General features: G+C 39.2%; 1 protein-coding gene across 11 annotated transcripts in view; it reads left to right on the plus strand.

Moving 5' to 3' along the window:
* tenm2a (teneurin transmembrane protein 2a) overlaps positions 1-16,306 on the plus strand; it is a 298,870-nt gene that overhangs the window by 271,982 nt on the left and 10,582 nt on the right. For 9 of the 11 annotated variants that reach the window (XM_051918420.1, XM_051918424.1, XM_051918425.1 and 6 more), the window contains 11 exons: positions 905-928; positions 6,924-7,070; positions 8,027-8,237; positions 8,652-8,771; positions 9,457-9,718; positions 10,120-10,387; positions 12,695-12,838; positions 13,682-13,931; positions 14,094-14,114; positions 14,253-14,482; positions 16,105-16,259. In XM_051918420.1, the coding sequence (XP_051774380.1) occupies positions 905-928; positions 6,924-7,070; positions 8,027-8,237; positions 8,652-8,771; positions 9,457-9,718; positions 10,120-10,387; positions 12,695-12,838; positions 13,682-13,931; positions 14,094-14,114; positions 14,253-14,482; positions 16,105-16,259 (1,832 nt within the window). The remainder of the gene's footprint in view (positions 1-904; positions 929-6,923; positions 7,071-8,026; positions 8,238-8,651; positions 8,772-9,456; positions 9,719-10,119; positions 10,388-12,694; positions 12,839-13,681; positions 13,932-14,093; positions 14,115-14,252; positions 14,483-16,104; positions 16,260-16,306) is intronic. The other 2 variants (XM_051918423.1, XM_051918426.1) reach the window with 1 other exon arrangement.

A 16,306-nucleotide genomic window follows, 5' to 3' on the forward strand; every position in this document is an offset into this window, starting at 1 on the left:
AAGTTATAAATTGATCGATGAAGTAAAACAATAGCATGAGATTGAAAAATTATAATTCAACAAAATTTTAATTAAAGTTTAATTACGCCTATGAGTTGTGTTTAATATCAATTAATTGGGGGCACATGTTTTCTTATATACTGTATAAGGAGGAGGGGGATTTTAGTTTAGAATCAAATCTAAAATCAGATCTATGCATATATCGAATCGAAATTTGATTCAAAATCGAGAATCGATTTTTAATTAAATCGTGACCCCAAGAATCGATTTTAATCGAATCGTGAGATTCCAAAAGATTCCCACCACTGGTAGAAAAGATCAATGATGGCTGTGCTCAGGTGCAATAGTGTGTGGAGTGAGGGTTATTAAGCAGAAATAGACTGTTCCTCTGTCTGGTGTTGGACTTAGAACAGACTTAGTCGTGTTTGATCACGCCTCACACAGCAGAGGCAGATGAGTGGGCTGCTGGGTAATGAAAAGTCCTTGCGGAATAGCAGTGGCTGATGAAAGGTAGAGGCGTCTTCACCTTGATAAGTCACACCTCTTTATTTCCTTGACTCCTCTCTCTCAAAAATAGACTCAAAAGCCAGAGTTTTCCTTTCTATCATCATCTGTGGGTGTGTGTGTGCATGTTTGTCTGTCACTCCAAAGATGATATGACAAAGACTGAAAGTGCTCTGCCTTTAATCCTTCTCCCCATTGTACGCCATGACAGGAAGTATGTTTATCGTCGCCAAACTCTTTCTGTAGGCTAAAAAAGCCTTGTGCTTTCATCTTAAGTTTCAATTATTATTTCTTCGAATTCTTCTGTTTTTAACTGATTCAAATGCAGCAAAAACATGTATTCATTTGTCTCCTTGTTATGATGCATTTTTGTTCTCTCTGAATGTCCTCTCTGATGCAGACTTTTGGGATGGGAGTATTGAAGGTATTGTACCTCGTCGTACTGTGACTAGTGCTAGCTGCACTTTAGTCTGGTTGTGAGCAACCCCCCCGCCTCTGACAGCTTGGCTGCATAGCGACTGTGTGCTTCTGTTCGTAGAGTAGCCGTGGTGGAGTAGAATGTTGTGTCGAGTAGGTTCATAGTGCTAGTCTGTGTTCTTCAGCGTGTGTGTTTATATTCTTGTTGTCAGCTGATGATAGTATAGCTCTAATCATCTGTTTTGCACCTTGTTGCTTTTGAAATGTCCCTCTCCAACAGCATTACCTGAGCTTCGAAAGTGATGTCTGATTCATTTATAAGTATGAATGAATTCTACGAATGTATCTCTGAAGGGAACTGACTGCCTTGAGAAAAGTTTTGATGGCATTTTCTTTTCATCTTCTTCCCTCCATGTAACACATAGTGTTTATAAGCACAGCACTGCTTTGTTTACAGAGGTTACCAGGGAAACAGATCTATTTTTGCTATTCCATAAGCGCCACCTACTGACAGAGAGTGGATTTACATTTTCATTCAGCCTGTCTGCCGTTTTTGTTTGTGAAACAGGTTGCATTTTTATGCGCTGTTGTAATGTTTTACCAGTTAAAAATAAGCTAATGTGCATTCTAAAAATCTAAACAATTCAGATAATAAGGTATCTATTCATTGAGCTGATAAGATACTTATAATCATCCTGTTTCTTAAAAATGGTTTAAAAGCTGGAATATTAGGTTTATCATTCATAAAACATTTTGGTCAATACTTTATTTGAACATGTAATGCATATTACTAGATAACATTATGTTTTAAGTCAAATCCAGACATAGTTGTTAATGCTATTATTTTAATATTTCTGCTGTTGTTGCATTTATTAAGAACTTGACAACTGATTTTTTTTCTTGGGGAGTGGTGGTGGTGGTGGGGGGGAGGTCTATATAGGGGTCTCCTTGAAAAAATTCATGAGCCAAGACATTGCCATGTTGTCACAACCAGCCTGTCTGTCAGGTCTGTCAGGCTTTTACTGCCATAACGGAGCAACGGTTTGAAGATAATCTTGCAGAGCAAGTTAGATCTTGTAACGTGTTTTTAAATATCTAACTGAAAAGAATTAACACAGTTTAATGACATTTTAAGTTAACTCTATCGCTCCCTTGAGTACTGAGCTTTGTTATCACCACAGTAAAGTAAGAATACTATGCACAACAGTAACAACAGTCTTTTTTATAGGTAGAATTAATTTCTGCATCTTTGAAGAAATTCATACACTGTAAACCTGAATAAATTGGTAAATCAGTTACATCAATTTTTAAGTTAAGAAATATGCCACAAAACAACTAATACTGTGTGAAAACTGAATGGAGATTATCGAATTATCATAAGATTTGTGAGTGATTTAGAGCACAGCAGAACTCGGTCAGATAAAGGCTTATTAAGGAAAGTTCCTGTCAAAAAAATAATTGTATTAAAATGGCAGCTATAAAAAAAAAAGCCAGTGTTGAGCAGCAAACAGGTATTTGAAGCTGCTGGTGTCTCTGGAGTCTTGAGAAGCTCTCCATGCAGGCTGGCAGTTGGCATGGATAAATAAACACTTTCTTAGAAAAACTAAAATCTGAATGTTTATTGTACTGAAATCCTACTGATATGTCACTTGCATAATAATTTGGAACACAGTGTAAATCCCCCACTTAACATTAATCTTGCACAAAAAACATTATATACACTTAATTTTTATCATTTACTCTCCCTTTTGAGTGTCATGGCAAAGCATGCTGGGAAATAGAAATCCCAGCCCAGTTTCAGGTAAATTTAAGTTTGTCTAAATTAAAAGAAAGAAGTTCATAAAACTCAAAAACAGTGAGTTTTGAAAAAAATGAAACAATTCAGATTACTTAAAATGCATCAGTTTCGTGAACTCAAAAGAAAAAGAAAGTTCTAAATACTCATAAAAGGTAATTTGATTGAACTAATTTGTTTAATTTGAGTTTGCCCTACTCAAACCAATTAGTTATTTTGAGTGTTGGGGTTTACAGTGCAGAATGGTGCTAAAAACTTATTAGGAACTGTTTCCCTGGAATAACATGAGGTTAAGTGCCTTGTTCAAGAGCACAATAGTGATGGCTTTTTGTGGAACTGCTGTTGGAACTGGCAAACTCTGGTTAATAAACTTGAGCTGTAACCACTACAGTACACCACCCCCATTCCCTCCAACTGTTAAAGGAGCAGAGTTAAAGGCTGGGCCAACTACATGACTCTAAGCATAATGGGAATACACGCTTTTAAGTACACTGCAGTTTCTACTGGAGGTAGAGTAGTGCTCACCAGGGCACACCAGCTCTTTGCAGTCTGTTTGAGTCTGGCTTTATGTTTGCACAAAACAGAGATGCAGGAGGCAAGTCATCCTACTCTCTACTTCCATCAAGTCTGCCTCAGACAAAAGAGCTCAATTACAGAGGAAACTGCAGAGTGGAGACAAAGATTTTGCTCTATCTGAGGTATGCATATAATCCAAGTAAAGAGATCGGGAGGGAGTGGATCCTAAGGTAAATGTGAAATTTCATGAGCCATTGGTGCAGAGTGGGTCTGGAGCAGCAAGCAACGTTTTTACTGCGCATATTTCGGCACACAGGGTTGCAGGACCACAGGAGGCATGGTAATGACTTTGTCTCAGCGCCTGCATGAGTTCCAACTCATAGGATGAATACTAATGGAGGGGCAGGAGTGTGTGTGCTTTCCTGAGAAGGGGGAGTATGGTGTGTTTGCAGGGAGTGCAGGATAATGAGGAGTTTAACTGCAGGGCCCACAGTGATCACCTGAATGCTCATGCATCAGTGGATAGGAGCGAGTCTGGAACAAGAGCTAGTGACAATAGTTACTCGATTTAAATGCGCATCTCTAATTGGCCGAAATGACTGCAGATGAAAGGCCGCTGGAGGCATTGACTTTGTATGCTAGGGTATCCTGAGTGGATGTGAGTTACACTTGATCAAATGCATGATTGGCTCATGAGTGGAAACCATACCCACCCTGGGTAAAGAAGCATACAAGACAAATGCATCCCGGCTTCCCAACTGCACATCTGTTTGTCCTTTTAAAGAATGGCATTTGTTAAATCTGCAATGCACATTTTCTGTCATTAGTCAAAACAGAAATTGCAGAAAAAATGATTGAATGCTTCCAAACAGGTTTCCCAAACACCTCAGTGAGAGCTCATTTAGTTTGCACAGGACATTATCCCCTCTCTGCTTAAGTTCAGAAACCATTTGAGTAAAAATGTTCAGCTCCTCACACTGTGGAAGTTTAGGATGTTATTTGACTTTGTAGTAGTGCATGGAACAGTATAGGTGAGGGAAAACCCAGACAGAGGGCGTTTTATACAGGAGGTGCTCACTCCCTGTGGGACTTTATCTGTCTCTACCTAAGGCGAATTTGGAGGATTTATGAATCTAACCTTTATTTTATGACCTTTAAAGGCGAGAGGGCTGCAGGCCAGTGGACGGATGCCGGTTTAGGTGGAGGACCAGATTTCTCTTCCACACATTCTTTCTCCCCCTTAATATCCCATCCTTTAGACAATTTATTTCTCCGTCTGTCCTTCCTTCCTTCCTTCATTAATTACTCTTTCTTTCTTTCTTTCTTTCTTTTTGCAGTTTTTTTTTCCTTTCCACCAGTCCATCTGTCTCTTTCTATCCACATCTCCATCCATCAGTGGCTGACTGTTGCTATGCAGTGTGCTTTTTTCCCCATCTCACCTTTGCGTATCCCTCTCATACCGTGTGCGCTGACCCATAACTCAAGGCAATCTCAGCTCCTTTTTAAGTAGATTACAATAGAGTCAACCCACATTACTTTAGCCAGATAGCTTAATAGTTTGTGAAACCCCACTTTATTCTAGTTAGTGTGCTGAGAATCGACTGGCCTTTGGCATGAAAGAGGGGACCTACTCAGTGCTGCCCAATGAGGAAGATCAATGGTCACCATAGATTTTGCTGTCCTGGTGTTTCATAAGTATTTGGCTGCTTAAAATGGCAGCTCCATTTAAAAGGCAATCATTGCTAAGTGACTTTTCTCTCAGCTCAATATTGCGTGACAATCGATGCATAGCAGGCTGTTAATGTGGCATCTCAAGGACCCCAGACATTGAAAATTACATTAATTAAAGCAACATTTGATTTGAGTCACAATGGCTGAATGCATCCCAGTGCATGCTGGGTTTTCACACTCCTCTGATCAAGTCCATTTCATTTTCCCGCATCACAAATCATCTGAAGTGTCACCTGTGCAGAGTCAGCTGCCAATAATACTATATATCCTTGTGATGAAGGAAACTGGCTCCTTCCAAAAGGCCGTGTTTCCAGGGTAACCATAAGCTGAGGCTTTGACACGCTAACAGAAGTGTTAACTGTTGGAGATTAAACTCTGAGGCAACAGCAATGGTTTCTGATGACACAGTGTGAGGTCACAGCATGGTTTTCGTTTTACAGCGAGGTAAGAGACGATGCCCACGGCAGTGCTGAGAAGTTTAGACCGCATGTTTTATTTACACAAAACTCCTGATGACTCGGAAATGTCAGGTCACACCTCCAGGGTGCTTAATTATGGACTGGTGCGGCTGAAGGAGAATAGTGCTTCGTTTTTTTTATTTCTCTTTGTGTTTGTATATCTCAGTCTCTGTCTCACCCAGAGAGAGCTTCCTTAAAACATTCACATCAATCCACGCTCTTCTCAAAACTGTTGTGACAAGATTGTTTTCTGCCTTTTGTCTTTTAGGGTGACTGTTTATCCCCTAACTGCATACATTAAACACCCACACGCTTCACTCCAAAAACCTGTGATATATTTATCAAAGCACTTCTGTCTCTATCTATAAAACATCTTTCAAACTTCCATACCTCTGTTTTCTCCCACACTATGTTCTTTTTCTAAAGGTTCTCTCTCTCTCTCTCTCACACACACACACACACACACACACACACAAACACACACATTTGTACCTCGAACTAAAGAGCCGTCCTAATCTGATCTGTAGACTCTGGTCTGTCCTAACCACATTCTTACATAAGAGCATTGCTCTCTATCCAGACAAATCAAATCAGCTACTGTAAATGAACAGTCGGAGAGTGTATGTGCTCTTTACAAATATCCCCTCCTGAATGGATGAGTTCTGATAAATTCATTTGCTACCAACTGCGTCTATCAGTGGAGACCACCGAAGATAATTTAATTGCCCACAGAGTTTGAACTGATTTGAGGTGTGAATAGTAATGCTTTTCATATACTGTACTTCATCCCCTCAGACAGGCACTGAGCGCATTGGAGGCAGATATGTATGTGTGTGAGCACTGGTGCGTGTCTGCCTATTGTGTCACGGCCAAAAGTTTGAAAACCTAGATACATATTAACATAAATGATAATTCTGATTTGCATTTCATGTTCATTTGTGGCAGTCAGTTTTGATTGTCTGGATTATGTCTGCAGTTTTCATGTTAATATGCTTTGTGTGCTGGCTCAGAGTTCTTTGAATAAAATTGAATCGAACAGGTGGCAAACAATGCCAAAATGCTGTTTTTTTAATCATCTACTAATTTTGTTTCAGTGTAGATTCAAAGTTAAGCAAATAAACAACTGAACAAAAAGTTGATTGGCAAGATCAATTTATGAAAACTTAGAAAAATAAAAAAAGATGCTAAACAAACTACATAACCAGAAAAGAATTTAAAAGCCAAAATGATTTTAATTTTTTTTTTTTAAAAATCACAAAATATTTTTTTATAAATATATTCAGTAAATATTCAATAGTAATTTCATTTATTTTAGTTCTAAATTTGATTCCATTCAATTTGATTTATTTCAACTTTGAAGCAAACCTAAAGCCTAGAAACTATTTCTAGCTTGTTTTCCAAAACTTTTAGTCACAATCATTGACATATCAATGCCCTAATGACTGGCGTGATGGATTTCTGCCTTTCTCAATCCATCTTCCTTCTCTCTCTGGCTCTTGCAGATGGCTGTCCTAACCGATGTAATGGAAATGGACAGTGTCTGCTGGGTCAAAACAGCTGGCACTGTGAGTGCAAAACCGGATGGAGAGGCACGGGCTGTAATGTCGCCATGGAGACTTCGTGTGCAGACAACAAAGACAATGAAGGAGGTGAGAGATCTTTTGTTTACTCTCTGGGCACTTTGTGTCAAAGACTATATGTAATAAGAACAGCCACATGTGCAGAAGAACTGCTGCTGTGTGTAATTTCAGGAGCAGCTGCTGTGTGTAATTTCTTTGTATTTTACATAATTCCAAAAGGAATTACGCAAAAATATTAACAGGCAGATTCATAGACATATTCACCCTGTTTGCCTGTTTGTTCCTGCAAACAGGTAGTCTCAACCCAACCTCACCATTAATTGAGTTTGATAGCACCACAGTATTTACGCTTTTCAAAGTCATCTTATGAATGGCTTACTTACTAGTTGTCTCAACAAATTAAACTGCCATAGGATAAAGTTTTTTTAACATCAAACAAATTACACACCACAGCTTTTATGTATTTCATTTCATGCTCTTGTGGAATGAGAGTGACTGTTCAGTACACAGTCGTTTGAGGTTTTGGAGGTAAATGTGCGATGCTAACCAGACGTGGCAACTTTCTGTCTGTCCGTATGTATATCTCTGTTCACAATTCTTATAAATTTCATAGGAATAAGCTAACCTTTGAATTATGATGACTATGCTCAGAAAATAAATAGAGCTGGACTGTTGGCTTTCATCTGAAACAAGGAATTACAAAAAGAATGTCAGATGTTCTGCTGTAAGTAATTTAATTCAAAGCCTAAAGGTGAGGGAAAGAAGAAAGCACTTTTCGAACTCTTTGGTAAATGAATACCGGGACAGAGGTAAAATTCAAATCCAACATCTCTGTGTTCAAAACGTACGAGAACACTTTGATGAAACGGCCTCTTGTTCAACAGATGAAGAATGTTTTTCTTTCTTTTTTTTCTACAGAGAAAGAGATGAAGGGAGAAATCTTTTGCAGCCTTAGGCAGCTCTGATTGATTGTGCACCATTGTAATATGGCATTACTCATCACACCGCTGTTTTGTTTCTTTTAGATGGTCTGACTGACTGTATGGATCCAGACTGCTGTATCCAAAGTCCCTGCCAAAACAGTCCACTTTGTAGAGGGTCTAGGGATCCCTTACAGGTCATCCAGCAAGGCCAGCACCCTGAGCAAAAAGTCCGTTCCTTCTATGACCGTGTCAAGATGCTAGTGGGCCGGGACAGCACACATATAATCCCTGCAGACAATCCCTTTAACGCAAGGTAACTTGCTCTACTGCACACAACAACTTCCCACCTGCTTGCTTGATAAGTGGGTAAATGTCATGTCTCCTGCATTGTACGGTAGGAGAAAAATGATATATCCACTGAAGTACACACAATTTACGCCATATCTGTTGAGTGCTGAGATAGTTATTGTCAGTTTTGTGTTATTTCGTGACCCTGAGCTATTTTTAGGAACTGTATTGATTGATGTCAGTGGTGCTACAACATCCTCCTGTTTCTTTCTACTGTATATTTCTTAGAAAGACTGACAGATGAGTTGACTAATAAGAAATTTATGGGATTTTTTTGATAGCTGTTTTTTTTTTTTTTTTTTGATTGACTGATGGTATCTCTCTGGATTTATTGGTTATAGAGCAGCTGATGTTTTCTTGTTTGTTCTGTGTTCTCCAGTCTGGCATCACTGATCAGAGGTCAGGTGGTGACTACAGATGGAACCCCGCTGGTGGGAGTTAATGTGTCATTTGTGAAGTACCCCCAGTATGGCTACACCCTCACACGCCAGGATGGAACGTAAGTTCACTGTAGTTCATTTTATTACTTGCAGTGTTGAATGCCATTCAGAAATTAATTGAGAATGCCTCTTAAATTCCAAATCAATTTCTGAATTTGAATTGAGGTATCAAAATGGATGCTGAAGTGCAATTTGAATGTAAGCAATTCATGTCATTGATTTGTCAAGACAAACTTTGATTGTTGGCTTGCTAGCCTTGTTTGAATGTTGTGAAAAGACAACATAGATAGATACAAGATAGATAGATACAAGATGATTGACTGATTGATTGATTGATTCATTCATTCATTTGAAAAGAAGCCAATTCATCAGTTTTGCCAGACCCTGGTACTTACATCCAAGCCCATCATCCAAGCAACACACTATCCTTTCCCCTCTGAAACACTTTAATTATTTCTGCCGCCAAGCCTTATTTTGTGACTTACTTGTTTACATAAGCTTCTAGTGATTTAGAGAGCTACATGCTAACTGAACAAATCTTTATTAGATTCATTTAGAGCAGAGTAAACTCAGTCTTTCCATTGAAATGACTGCAATATATCAAAACAATGAATTATCCCTCCCAGCGAAATGGCACTTTTTAATGGTAAAAGCATTCGGAATGTAATGGCGCTATCAATAACCGAGAATAACACAAGTACTTTTTTTTTTACACTCCCCCTTCCTCTCTCTTTGTGTCATTAGATTTGACCTCATTGCCAATGGTGGAGCCTCTCTCACCCTACGCTTTGAGCGAGCACCGTTTCTGAGTCAAGAGCGCACAGTGTGGCTCCCTTGGAACATTTTCTATGCCATGGACACTCTGATGTTGAAGACAGAAGAGAACACCATCCCAGGCTGTGACCTCAGTGGATTTGTGAGGCCTGATCCTGTGGTGGTGGCCTCCCCCCTTTCCTCTTTCTTCAGTTCCAGGCCAGGAGAGAGGTCCGTCATTCCAGAGACACAGGTGTGATGAGATCCTTTGTTCCTTGAGACCTCCATTACTGTAATTAGCAGATTAATGCATTTTGCACTGATGGGAATCTTCAGTTAGACTTTACCCTTCAATTTTGTTCACTTCAGTGTCCCAAATATTGTTCTATTTTTTCACTTTATTCATGTTCCCTCAGCACTCTCTCTTTAGTCATTAAATTAGCTGACAGGTTGTTAACCTGACAAAACTCACAGGTCATCCCTCATCAACCATTTTCACTCTAATTATACTCTTTTTTTGCATTTCCCCTTCCTCTCATCTTTCTTAGTCTTTCTTCTACCCTATGACCTTCTTAATCATTTTCTTTCTTTCTTTTTTTTTTGAAAATACCCTTTTCCTATGACATGAAACTCATTCCTCCATCTGTCCGCCAGGTTCTCCATGAGCAGCTAGAGATTCCTGGCACCAGCCTGAAGCTCTGTCACCTGAGTTCCCGGACCTCAGGTTACCGCTCCTTGCTCAAGATCACCATGACTCAAGCCGTGGTGCCCCTCAGCCTAGTCAAAGTCCATCTGATGGTTGCGGTGGAGGGCCACCTTTTCCAAAAGTGGTTCCATGCCTCACCTAACCTCGCCTACACTTTTATCTGGGACAAGACCGATGCATACGGTCAGCGTGTCTACGGCCTCTCTGATGCAGTGGGTAAGCACGCACAATTGATTATGACTGAATGTGTGGCTTAGTTATTGGCACACATGCTCTGACACAGTTTCCTCATAAATGTTATCCCATTACAGTCGTTGTTTTTAAAAAATATATAATTTTGTGAATTTGACCTCCAAACAAACATTTTATTCAAATATCTATTTTAGTGAACATTATTACTCCATTGTGCTCCATTGGTTGATGTTTATGAGCAAATGCTCACTCAGTGATGTTTTTGACACAGCTTGCTGTTAATCAGTGATGCACCAAAATTTCAACAACAGAAAATATTCCATTTCCCTCAATGATTTCAGCCAAAACTGTTTTGGCTGAAAGTGAAAATTCATTTCCATCTGAAACAGTTTTGAAAGGCTGGAATAATTGACTGAAACAGTGATGCTTCTCAGATGGCACATTTTAACTGTGTCATTGTCTTTTTTGTGCACATGAACCAATCATATCTTCCTCATTTACTACTAGTTATAGTACAACATAAACATGAATGAACATCAGAAGGTATGTAGAAAGACACAGTACAATTTACTGAAATCTATAGCCTGTAATCAAGCCTTAGATGCAGTTTAATGTTTATATACAACTCAGTTTGTGAGTGTTGATTAGTAAATAAATTTGATTAACTGATAATTAAATAAATATTATTTTGGTTTCAGTTTTAGACTAAATGAAAACTTTAATTTTGGTTTCGGTAAAAAAAAATAATTTCAGTGCATCACTACTGTTAATACAAATTGTTTGGCAGATAGAAAAATAGGCTTGACTTTCAGTTCATTAGAATTACAGAAAAGGACTGTAACAGTAAAATGTAAGTTATGTGCTGGTAAATGCATAAAACACATCTCTCAAGAGCATTAAATGGCACAAACGATGTCAGCACTTGACAGTACCCAGCCCACATTAAACTCTGCTCTTATAAGCCTCTTTTGAAACGGTTAATGTAAAGTGCTCTCATGCTTTGGAGAACTTAAATCGTGCCTTCTCTCCACTGCACCATTTTTCAAATTCATCTTATCATACAAATATGTTTTTCACTACTGTAAATCACATTACTGATAGATGTTCTCCATGTCACAACACACAAATCCAACTGATCCATTATAAAATTGTCACCCTCCAGATTGGCTTGTGACACTGCGAAATTCACCTGCCAAATATAAAATTTACTCACATTTGCCAATTGACAGTTATTAATTTGGGACCCTGGCTGGCTGTAATGACCATTCAGCATCCTGGACAGACACACACCAGTTAAACAGGCATGGTTAATTGGTCACTCTGCTGACTGAACACAGAGAGAGTTAACACATCAGACAGGATACGTGCTCATCCGTATGAACGTAGGACCCAAGGATCATTCAGCCTGACCGTCCCTGTCAGAGAAACACACAGGTTGAGAGAGCAGCCGCGGTGAGCCGAGGGAAACGCTGAGAACAGCATTCTGTCTAGTGTGACCTCCTTATAACACCCACTAATCTCTCTTTGTCTTTCCCCTGCTTTCTCAGCCTGTCTACCTTCCATCTCTCTATGTCTGAGTCTTTTTCATTTATATTTTGGGGTTCTTATACCCACAGTCCCTCTCGCATCCCTCACGCAGCTATAAATTCTCACCTGCCTCGTTGGTATATATCCATATGTATTTATGCTAATGGATTCATGGAGTTGTGCTCCACTTTTCATGAACTGGAAGGAAAGTTTTTGTGGAAACACAGATCTTGCAATGACCCTGTGGCAGCAGAACAGATCACACAGTCCTGTTTGAAAAGTGAAAGCTGAAGTCATGTCCAGCCACAGGGTGTCTGAACAAATCATGTTCACACTTTACCAAGGTGCTTTGTGGTTGTGAAAGCACCCAAGCTGTGGTGATTTGTGAAGGCTTGCCCAGAACCTGATATGTCCTACTTCTGCCCAGCAGTCGGCAAAGCAGGAAAGAGAAATGTTGTGATGATTGTTGCAGGGTCACTTATAGCTTTTAGTTTCCTTATATGTGTGTCTCTAAAGTGCTGAATTTTTATTGTTTCTCAGAAATTGTTTACTGTTAATTTAGCATGTGGTTTTCAAATAAATATTTATATTCTCCCTCACTGTTTCCCAGCTAGACTCCCCATCCAATCTGCTTGCATTGTATGTAAATTAATCATCTCTAATACTGGCCTGTCATGTAGTTAATTAATTAAATGCTGTTTTGATACATTTTGTGTACTCCCCTTTGTCTCTCTCTCTCTCTCTCTCTCTCTCTCTCTCTCTCTCTCTCTCTCTCTCTCTCTCTCTCTCTGTCTCTCTCTCAAGTCTCTGTGGGGTATGAATATGAATCATGTCCTAGTCTGGTGCTGTGGGAGAAGAGAACGGCTATGCTTCAGGGCTATGAGCTGGAACCTTCCAATCTGGGCGGCTGGTCTCTGGACAAACACCATATACTCAACCTGCGCAGTGGTATGAGCCTTATGTTCTAATCTGGGGGCAAAATGCATCTGTGTGTGTGTGTGTGTGTGTGTGTATATATATATATATATATATATATATATATATATATATACAGTTATATTATAACTGTTTCTTGAGCACCAAATCAATCAATATTAGAATGATTTCTAAAGGATCATGTAACACTGAAGACTGAAGTAATAGACCTTAGTCAGGTTAGACACCATATTGAATTTAACGCAGATGAAAATGAGTCTGTGAAGGATAGACGTACTGTATTTACAATGGCACGCTCTGTGTAAAGGTCTTTTAAAATTGAAAAGACATTTATTAAAATGTTTGGTTGGGTTTTTATTTTTTTTTACTAGAAACCTTGAATAATTCTTTCTAATTGAGCTTCAAGGAATTTCTGGTTACATATTTATATTATTATTATTTTTATTTTTTTTTTATTTATTTTTTTTAATCCGAAATTTGATAAATATTTGATCGTTTTGTAAACTTTGTTTGGTAATAAGTAATTATACTCATTTAAAATTAGAGTCTTGATTGTCACTGATTAAACTCCACTTTTTCCAGACCAGTCTCAGACCAGCTGAGACTGAGATTTGGAGTGTGGGGAGGGCCATACCTCTCTGACACACAGGAAATCTGATGTAATGTGATGCCTGGCTGCTTTTAGTGGAAGAGCCTGTTGTTTTGATCAATAATTTAATGTAATCCCCTGAAAATGTGGTTGTAATGTTCATAAATGGCTCAGGTAAACAGCTTTTGCTAAAATGGTCTTTTGAAAATGGCACTTTCTTTTTTTCCATTTAAATGGTTATTGTTTCTTTATTCGTCTGACACCAGGCATCCTTCATAAGGGCAGCGGTGAGAACGTCTTTGTGTCCCAGCAGCCACCCATCATCACAAGCATCATGGGTAATGGGCGTCGGCGAAGCATCTCATGCCCGAGCTGTAATGGCCTGGCTGATGGAAATAAGCTGCTGGCACCTGTAGCCCTGGCAGCAGGCATTGATGGCAGCCTTTATGTAGGAGACTTGAATTTCGTACGCAGAGTATATCCCAACCTCAATACGACACGCATACTGGAGCTCAGGTATTGAAAAAGGGCCAGAGGAGATTATGTTTTACTCATAATTTAATCTTTCTTTTTTATTCTTAAATCAGTTTACTCTTAAATAAAATATACAATGTATTTTTTGGCATGTCATCTTATTAGCAGCATAATTGTGATTCTTGTTCTTTTCTTCATTTACAGAAATAAGGATTTTCGACATAGGTGAGCCTCTAACTTTAAGTTTGTTTCTCACATTTAACTCTTCTGTTGGATTATTCACTCAATATAATGATAGAGCAACACATTATAGCTAATTACATAATTGCAGGACTGACTCCGTAATGACCTCATTTTTCGTAGTAACAACCCGACTCATAAGTACTTCCTGGCTGTGGACCCAGTCTCTGGGGCTCTGTTCATCTCTGACACAAATTCACGGCGAATCTACAAGGTGCGATCACTCACAGGGGGAAGGCTTTTGGCCGACAATGCTGAAGTGGTGGCTGGCACAGGAGAGCAGTGCCTTCCTTTTGACGAGAGATGCGGGGATGGGGGAAAAGCTGTAGAAGCCACTCTCATGAGTCCCAAAGGTGAGGTGGAAACGTTAAAAAATACAGAAGCTAAATCAGTTGTTTCAGTCATAAAGCTTATTGCATGGTTTATCCCCTTCACATCAGTTGAAATCACATTAACATCTTCACATGTGTCTGAGGTGAAGAAATGTTTCTGCAGGCTGTCTTTACATCAGTTTCCTTTGTAGCAGTGACACCTAACATGGATAAAAAGAGCCTTATCCTCCAGCTGCTTCCACAATCACAGAGAACGTTCAACCTTAAGCTATTAATTAATTTCTGAATGTGCTATGGGGAGTGCGAGTCTCTGGCTTCGATTATTGGAGTCTCTTGGTATTCTCTCTCGCTGTCTGTCTCTCAAAGATAATGTTACTTAATGTGGTGGCTCTTTTAACTCTCAGATGTTACAGTTCAGAGCTGCGAGCATATTTCTGTATTAAACAGAGTTTGTGTTTAGGTAGACTACATAGAAAGAAAAATCACAATAATTTCTTTTGAATATTTCAGTTTCTTCTAGACAGCAGTGAGACTTGAATAAGGCTGTGATGAAACAGAAGTATTGACAGATATTTTCTTCCATATAGTGAGGTACATCCAAGTGAAACAGATTCTCTAAAAATAAAAAAATATAGGACAGGGGCTTTATGCATTTGGTTGTTGATTGGATTAATGCAGATCAGAATGTAGGCTTGCGGTTGATTGTAAGAAAGGGACAGGGTTTAAGCAGACTAAATGATAGTCTGGCATACATCACCAGAGAGAAGTCTGTAGTTTTACCACAAAATCAAGTTAACTATGTTAACTAATGAACCTTATTGTAAAGTGTTACCAAAAATTCATAATTTAAAAAAAAAAAAAAGATCCATTTATAAATGTGTTTGAATATAATTTCTGCATACATGCAATGGGTCACAAATCTAAAGTTCAACATCAACTGGAATTAAAGCACAACCAAAACAAATATATTGCAACGAGAAAGGAAAGGATAAAGGTACAGCGATAAGTTAGAGCAGGTTTTGAAAATGAAATCCAGGTTTGGTGTAAGGAAAAAATAGCCAGTCTGACACCAAACTGTCAAGGATGTCACATTGTCACATTTTCTGTACGTGATGTTGAATTTGAGCTTCTGGAGAGAGAGAGAGAGTAGAGAGGTGACAGACTACACAGGCCTCATTACCGATTCCCAGATGACTTCACAGTGAAAATGCTCAGTCAAGTGCACTCAGTCTTTCCCCTCATGCTATTTGTCTCCCCGTCTTTTTGTTCAAACCCCTCTGCATCATACACCTACACAGGTCCATTCTATGAGCATCTTCTTGTCAGCACTTCGAGATATTCTCGTCTGCTCTGCCTTCTGTGACTGATAAGGGGAATTGATGGGTTGACACAGGAGTGACGCTTGATGGACGTGTATTATTTGCTAGCTTATATAGGATAGGGACTTGGGAGGGAAAGACGAATTGAGCAGAGCCTGAAGATAAACTTAGAACAGGTTGAAACCAGATCAAAGATTCACTTGCTCTGATCATTAAGAAACACAGAAGACAAAAATAAACGAGCCTGACAGGCAAAGGGTTACTGAGTGTGTGTCACCCCTGAACTTCCTAGCTGACTCTTTACCTGTTTGTTTCTCTGTTCAGGTATTGCTGTAGATAAGAACGGGCTTATGTACTTTGTGGATGCCACTATGATTAGGAAAGTGGATCAAAACGGCATCATCTCTACTCTACTGGGTGCAAATGACCTTACTGCTGTCCGCCCACTGAGCTGCGACTCCAGCATGGATGTCAGTCAGGTCAGCAAGCCTTCAGCACACGTTATAAATTATTCTCAGTCAGAAAC

Source organism: Ctenopharyngodon idella, chromosome 14 (genome assembly GCF_019924925.1).
Source record: "Ctenopharyngodon idella isolate HZGC_01 chromosome 14, HZGC01, whole genome shotgun sequence".
Lineage (NCBI taxonomy): Eukaryota > Metazoa > Chordata > Actinopteri > Cypriniformes > Xenocyprididae > Ctenopharyngodon > Ctenopharyngodon idella.